Consider the following 8034-nt stretch of genomic DNA (forward strand, 5'->3'; position numbering starts at 1 on the left):
GGCAGGGGGGTTGGACTGGGTGATCTTTCAATGTCACTTCCAACTCCTAAGATTCTGTGAAGTGTGCTGTAAATTGCTCCAAAGAAAAGAGGTGTGGATTTTGGTCAGAAATCTTGTGTTTAACAAAAAACAAAACAAAACAAGGAAACACACAAAAAAACAGCAAGAAGAAAAAAAAGGCACTGAGCTATCAAATCTAGAAAACTTTAATAGAATCTAATGATAATTAATCAAAATAGATTCTTCATCATGGTAGCTGATAAAACATCAGCGTCTCTCTGGGTGTCTCTGCATACATGCTTGTTCCTGTGTAGTGAGCAAGAATTCCAAACCTCGGAAACAATTTTGTCTCATCAAAAATACTTATGTGGAAGTAGTTATTTGACTTCTTTTATAATGAATAAATTTGCAGTTGTTAGTAGGTGAGATTTAAAATGTAATTGAGTTACAGCATTTTCCAGTTTAGAACTTCTCCAAATTGATTGTCCAACTGACTGGATAGTTATTTTGCAAGTTCAGTACGTTTAAATACATGCCCCTCTGTTTTAGGTGACTACTGCTACTTTGTTTCTTATTTTAATTATTGAATTCTTTTTACTTGGAATGTGTTCCTGTGAAGGAGAAATAAAAACCTCTGTGTCAGCAATAAGCAATTATAGTCATAGTATAATTTGAGAATTTATCTCCCTTTTTTCTCTCTTTTGCCCTTGAATAAAGTTATTACACAGCAGGAAATAAATTGCTTCAAACTTTTGTCTTTTCAAGAAAAGGCAATTGCAGTATTTACTCAAATCCAGAATACTTCTAAATCTAAGTTGACACTACACATTGAATGTTGATTTAGGGTGGAAAACTAAAATAGTGTGTTTTCACCTTAGTAATAGGAGGATGAGGAAGATAGACGAGGAAGGACTTGCAGAGGATCACTGTTGTGATACACTGTGTGTGACTGCTATTCCCTGGGAATAGCAGGCTTGAAGGAGGAAATCTATGCTGACCCTTGGATTTTGAGTCTCTGAAAAACAATTGTAATTGTGGGTTTGAGTGCAGGAAATGATAATGAAACTTTATGTAGGGAAGAGGTTATCCAAAATAAATCAGAATGTATTGAGGCAACCTTCTTCAAAAATGAGTGTAAACAGTAGAGCACAATACTTCTGGATGTTATTTTACTGCTTCCCAAACTCAAATATCACTATGCAAGGATCTTTAAAAAAACCCAACTAAACAAAACCCCAGAAACCTCCTACAGAAAGACAAGACCCCACTTTATTTAATGTGATTGCTCACTAAGCATTCAGTTTATTTTGGTGTTTTCTTCACAAATATATTTGATTTTGTTGTTCTGTAAATCTCTGGTGTTTAGACAGTGCTAAGCAGGTGATTGTTATGTCACTTTGTTCTGCCTATTACTGAAGAATGTTAAAGGCAGAGGGAAATAGAAGATTGTATATGAAGGAAGGAATTATCTTCTTCAAGTCTTGAGTCCCTAGGCTTTACTTTTTTATGTTCCTTGTAATGTTCTGTCAAAAGGTTCTTAGATTATTTTTTAAATATACTTCTGAGATTTTTTAATAGGCTTTGAGAGGGTCATTAAAATGGAGTTGTTTTCAGCTAACATAAAAAGTCCTCTGTTTTGCGCTTTCAGAATTCATATTCATCTGTCTTCAAATATCTTCAAAATGTCACTTATACTTTTCATGGCTTTCTTTGATAGGGCTACAATAGAGGAGGCATATTCAAGATCAATGACAAAACTAGCCAAATCAGCGAGCAATTACACACAATTTGGGTAAGTAACTGTACATAAGAGAAAAATAATTAAATGCATATATGTTAAGAATCAAGTTTGATCGTGAATATTTTTTTGATGATATTCAAGGCATCATAACTTTGCCACCTTTAAAAATGATTACTAGTTCTTCAGCAACCATGCAAATTATCATGCAGCTATGGCAAAACCAGAAGACAATACAGTTCATTATTTACAGTTTAAAAAACAAAACAAAACAAAATGAGAACACAGAGAACTGTCTGTCCTCTGTATTTAAGACATGATAAAGAATGTGACTCTATTCTGTGTTCCCAAGGACTTATTTTGGTAATTATTTTGAAGGGAAAACTTATGGTCTGAAAATGTGGCAGTAAATATATCTATTTCTCTTATTTCTGCTTTCTGGAGTGTTATCTCTGTCCTCAAAGGTGTTAAGAATGAGACTTTTCAATAGCTTTTTTCCCCATAATTTAATTAAAGGTTTATATATGAGGTGTTTTTTTAGAAACTGGAATGAGTAATGGATATTTTTTCACTTGAGTAATTATGTCAACAACTCAGACCTCTTAGATGAGTCTAGATTTTTTAATGTGTAGTAATCACAGCTAGAAATCTGGGGAGCTTTTGTCAGTGGATGATTTGATATTGGTTGTTGCTGCTCTTCAAAAGTTCTGAATCTGTATGTTAGTATATGTATAGTATTGATTTTTCAGCAGCATTAACCAGCAAACTGAGATGGGATTGTGTCTTTAGATAGCTGGAGAAGTCCATTCAGTGTAGCAATCTGAATCTTAGGAATGACCTGTCCCCACATTCCTTTGCTGGATTAACAGTCTCTGTTAATCAGTAAATCCCTTTTAGTGGCAGACCATCTTTGTCAGTGATTTTTTTCCTGCGTCTTGTGGCAGGTAACTTAACTAACCAAGTAGTTTCTGATTTGTCTGCACTATTCAAGTATATGCATAAAAATACTTCTACATGTTAAATAATTTTGAGCTGCTTTTGCATCATCTTTAGGAGTATCACTTGTCATTGTGCACTGATGATAAAGGAGATTAAGTGAACTTTGCTGTGTTTTACTCATTAGAGTCAGTATAGGTAAAACATAAAATTAGTAGATAGGATTCCAAGTACATCTGAAACATATTTAATAAGAATTTATGGCAGTTGTTGGGGTTTTCGCTTATTTCAGTTTTAGGAACATAACTGAACTTCCTTAAACTTTATAAATTGTACTTTTGCACTATTAAATACAAAATCATAGACAACTAAAAAGAAAAAACCCAGATGAACATTACATATTATTTTCCTCAATCTAGGACATTTGCACCAGTTTGGGATATTTTCAAAACCTCAACAGAAAAACTAGCAAGCTGTCACTTGGATCTTGTGCGACGATTACAAGAGCTAATAAAAGAAGTTCAAAAATATGGAGAAGAACAAATCAAGGCTTATAAAAAGGTTATTATCTTTTCTTATGTGTCTCAAATGACTTGTTAACATTAAAATTAAAGTGATTCGGTTTTGACAACAATGTCATATTTGGCAGACTAAAGAAGATGTTTCAGGAACATTAGAAGCAGTACAAAATATTCAAAGTATCACTCAAGCCTTACAGAAATCAAAGGAAAACTACAATGCAAAGTGTGTTGAACAAGAACGTTTGAAAAAGGAAGGAGCAACACAGAGAGAAATTGATAAGGTAGTTCTGTAACATCTTTCTTTAATTTATTGTGTTGTCAATCAGTAACACATTTACCTTGTATTAGTAAGTCAAATGCTCAGAAAGCGCTAAAACTAGTTAAAAATAGTAGTTGTGGCTATTTCATAATGTGCATAATATTTTGAATACCTAGTTATGTTTTGTTTACGCATACTTCCTTACCTGTTATAACTGCATTGCAGTTCTAATTCTTTAGTTTGTAAACACCTGCATCATATGATGATTTTGTTTAGTGGCTTTTGCAGAAATTGTGTGTAATTGTTTCAACATCTGTTATGTTTTTGGATAAATTTTCTTTGTACATATGCAAACACTCAATAGCCTTGTTACTGAATTAAGGAACAGGAGGTTTTGTGTTGTCCCTTCAATGAGACAAGGTAACTAATTACACCAGTATTGGAAGTTTGTTCCATTGAGAAATAAAACAAGTTAACATTACTTCCAGTACTAATTTAAAAACCTCCCGTTTCATGGACCAAAAACCCAGGTGAGTATCTTGATGTTGTATTTAGTACTGTCCTTGGGTCTTGGGGAAGTTTGATCCATTCACAGAATCACAAAATAACTGAGGTTGGAAGGGACCTCTGGAGGTCATCTTGTCCAACCTTGCTGCTCAAGCAGTGCCATCTATAGCCAGTTGCCCAAGTCCGTGTCCAGATGGCTTTTTAGTATCTCCAAGGATAGAGACTCAGCCTTTTCTCATGGGAGACCCTTCTTCATCTTTCTTGCCCTTTACTGGACTCTCTCCAGCATTTCCTTGTCTTTCTGGCAATGTACAACCCAGAAGAGGGCACAGTACTCCAGGTGTGGTCTCACCAATGCTGAGTAAAGGGGAAGAATCACTTCCCTTACCTGCTGACATCACTAGTTTTTTCCTGTTTTCAGGAAACTTAGTAGAAGAAAAAGATCATGTTTCCCTGTTGCTAACTGTGTCTTCTCTTTTTAAGTCTTGATACCTCTGCCTATTTCTATTTCAGTTACCTGATCTATGTTGGATTCTCTTCTTGTTAGAGTGGTCAAAGTACCTTTTGTACTGATATCTTGATGGAACAGATAGTTGGTTATTGTCTTTTCACTGATGACAAGAGTGATCCTGTTGACCATGTTTTATCTTTGATATAAATCTAGTGCTTTTTTTCCTAGCTTCTGTCTCAAATGCACTGAGTGTTGGATTTTAGACAAGAATCAGAAATGTGTGGGTTGGCAGGTGTTTTCCTGCAGGTCTATTCAAGGTATAATTTTTCTGAATTCTTGTAAATAGGAACTTTTCAGTAGGAAAAGTTGACTTGATGGAAGACTTGTTTTTAAGATGTAGCATTGTCCTTGTTCAGTTGGAAACAAAAAAATGTTCAGTATGAATATGTCTACATCAGCAGGGATAAGGAGGAGCACTCACTATAGGATTAAGGCCATTTTTACTGTTTTATGCATCTTCCTTATATACTTCTGTTTGAACAATTAGGCCATAGTTGAATGCTCAGCAAGTACCTAAAAAATGCTTTCAGTGGGAGCAGGTAACCGTAACACATCTCTTCGATCATGTCTGTGTCCAAGTTAATGTTTGTAGTATCAGAAACATGGTGACAAAGATTATATTTATATATTTTGCCTTTGGCAGAGAATAAGTTTACTACTTTTAAGCACAATATCAAAAATGCTTTCTATCAAAATCATAGAATAACTACTTTATCAGAAAATAGGGGATCAGCACCAATATGCTAAGAGTTTATCACAAAGCCAGATATTTGGAGAAATACTTTATTGAAGAATCTGAGGAGATATCTGAGACCTTGCAATTTTCATTGCATCTGAAAGTTAGTCTTAACTTTTGTAATAATTTCCTGTTGTTCTCTGACATGTGAACTTCTCTATTTATAGTGACTTGACAAAAAATTCTTGGCTGATCCTTAATTTTTTCACTTACTGCAAATCTGCTAAATAAGAGTTCTAGCAATTGCTGCACCTGAAAATAGACACATCCTGGGTTTAGAAGAGATTACTAGTTAATTATACAATGTTCACATGTTTTGTCATTTTACCTGTCCTGCTGAGTAGTTGGTTTTTGTAGATGCTCTTCAGTATATAACACTAAAATTCCGCTCATTGTTAAACATGATTATGAGAGACAGAGAGTGTTTTGGTTTTGTCAAAATCCCATGCATATGGGGTTCCATTACAAAATGCTTTACGAAAAATCTTATTTTTGAAGTCTTTTAACTTGGCATTTCCTTCCTTTTCAATAGTTAAGTTTGGAATAATCTTATTGTAAAGTAATAATGTAATATATAATTTCTAAATTTATAATTTGATACAGTGTATGATAATAATAATTCTAAATAATGATTTTAAAAATCAAATGTTCATAGAATACCTTGTACTTTAAGCATAGTAAATGGCATTTAGGAAACAAGATAGGACTCTTTCGTACTTGGTAATTCCACTGTGTGAATGTGCAAGAGTGAGAATCATGAAGTAAAATTCAGGACAAGTAACTGATAGGTGTAATACAACCTGTCCTGCTCTGCTTTTAATGCCTGAAGGATCCATATTCTCCATACAGTAAAGTGTTTTCAGGCTCTGTTACACTGGGTTTAGAAGACTACATGACTAAGGTCTGCTTAAGCTTTCTTTGTAACTGGAAAAATGGAACTGTAGCTTTAGTTCCTCTTCCTTTGAGTCCTGGTTGATGGTTCCCCAGGTGAAGAAGTGCTTATGCTATACTCATGATTAATGTTGCTCATGGTTTTCAATTATTTTTCTCTTGGAAATTGCAGGATATAACTCCTTCTTTCCATAGGACACATTTGTATTAATTAATTTGAAAGTTATAGATAGTGAACAGCTTTATAAGTCGTTGCAAGTGAGAAATAGCTTCTTTTTTCAATGACGTAAAGTAGGCATGTTGAACAAAGAAGCTATGAAAAAAGCTGGTATTGAAGACAATTTTTATTTCATTGGTTTTTAACTTGGAAATAGCAAGAATTTCAAAGGTTTGAAAAACTCCATCTCATGTGGCATACTGTAAACTTTGAAAATAGCTTTTTCTCTTCCGCAGACAATAACTTCATTCAGGTTTGTTCTCCATGTAATATTGGGATTCTCCTGTATTTTGTTTTGTCTTTTAAGAATGTTATACTCCTAGAAAGATTATTTTGGTTTATTAGCAACAAATAATTAAAAAAAAATTATAAAGTCCAGAAGGACTATTATAAACAGTACTGAGCTGCATAAATTGGGCTATCAGTACGTTCTGCATTAACTTCACTTTCAAATATTGCTTAATCTTCAAGTTTACATTGATATAATGCCTGTACTTTAGAATGTCTTCCTTCATTTCTAACAAAGAACTCTACCTTCTTGGTTTATTTTTTTACCATTGACTCTTTCACAGTTGCACAAATAATCATTTGCTTTGTATTCCACCCCTGCTTTCTTTTTTTCTGTTGCAAATCTAAATATTTGACAAGAGCTAATCAATTAATTTCAGCAATACAAATTTGATTTCAAAATAAGTATATTAGAAATTAGTAATTGCTGGCAAGGGGAAAGGATATAAATGAGGTAGTTGCTTTGTTGCCTTTTTTGTGTGGTTTATGTATACATTTAAAAAGAAATATCTGGTGGCTTGAATCAGAGTTACTTGGTGATGAAATTTTGTTATGTTGCTTCATTGTTTTGATCTGTCCCTGAATATATTTTAGATTATCCTAGGCTTTCTTTTAATAGTGACATTAAAAACCTTGGATCAGATTGTATGTGTGACATTTGACACTTTTTTGTACTGACCTACAGGCAGCAGTTAAATCAAAAAAAGCTACAGATACCTATAAACTGTATGTGGAGAAATATGCTACATTTAAAAATGATTTTGAACAGAAAATGACAGAAACCGCACAGGTAAGTGTTATATTAAATGAGTTATTTTTAAAATAGGTTAATATGTGCTCTTTCATCTCTGAAGACAGATGAAATAAAAGCTTTTGAAAAATTGGTTCAAGATACAATGATCTCTTTTGGAAATTGATGTGAATGGTAACATCTCAAGTAACATGGTTGAACAGTAAGCACTGACCATGTAAGTTGTGATGACACTGTCCTTGAATGACACAGTTGAACACTAGCACTCTAGAAAGACTTTTTGAAGAATTTTTTGGGAAGAAAACAAAATGAACTTCTGGAAGTATTGTAGATGCATTGTGACTGTGTGGGAAATCCTGTGACTTGCTGGACAACCAGAACTCATAATAAGAGTCTTAGTACTGGGATCCATCATGGTTTTTTTATTATCATTCTGATGAAACACTTTAGTTACAGCTTGTTAAAGTGTCTTCCTAGGGTTTACCAGAGGTTGTGAAAAGCCCTTATATCTGTTCAAGTTTCTGGGGTTTTTTTTAAAGACTTCTAATCTATATTCCAGAGGATATCAAGTTCTCTGTATGATTGCATATGCTGCTACTTGTTACATTTTAAAGTGTTCTTTTTCAAATCTGTTAATAGCAGACTTTTTTCCAATGCCATAGATTTCAAAAAGCAAGAT

General features: G+C 33.6%; 1 protein-coding gene across 1 annotated transcript; it reads left to right on the top strand.

The window, feature by feature from the left end:
* Positions 1-1648: 1648 nt before the first annotated feature.
* Positions 1649-7394, top strand: LOC104542105 (FCH domain only protein 2-like; the record flags this gene model as incomplete). Its single annotated transcript, XM_010186318.1, has 4 exons — positions 1649-1792; positions 3094-3235; positions 3324-3476; positions 7290-7394. Coding segments are annotated over 4 exons (544 nt in total), but the record flags the coding sequence as incomplete, so codon positions are not given.
* Between the last annotated feature and the right edge of the window lie 640 nt (positions 7395-8034).

This window comes from Mesitornis unicolor, unplaced genomic scaffold (genome assembly GCF_000695765.1).
Source record: "Mesitornis unicolor isolate BGI_N332 unplaced genomic scaffold, ASM69576v1 scaffold7426, whole genome shotgun sequence".
Lineage (NCBI taxonomy): Eukaryota > Metazoa > Chordata > Aves > Mesitornithiformes > Mesitornithidae > Mesitornis > Mesitornis unicolor.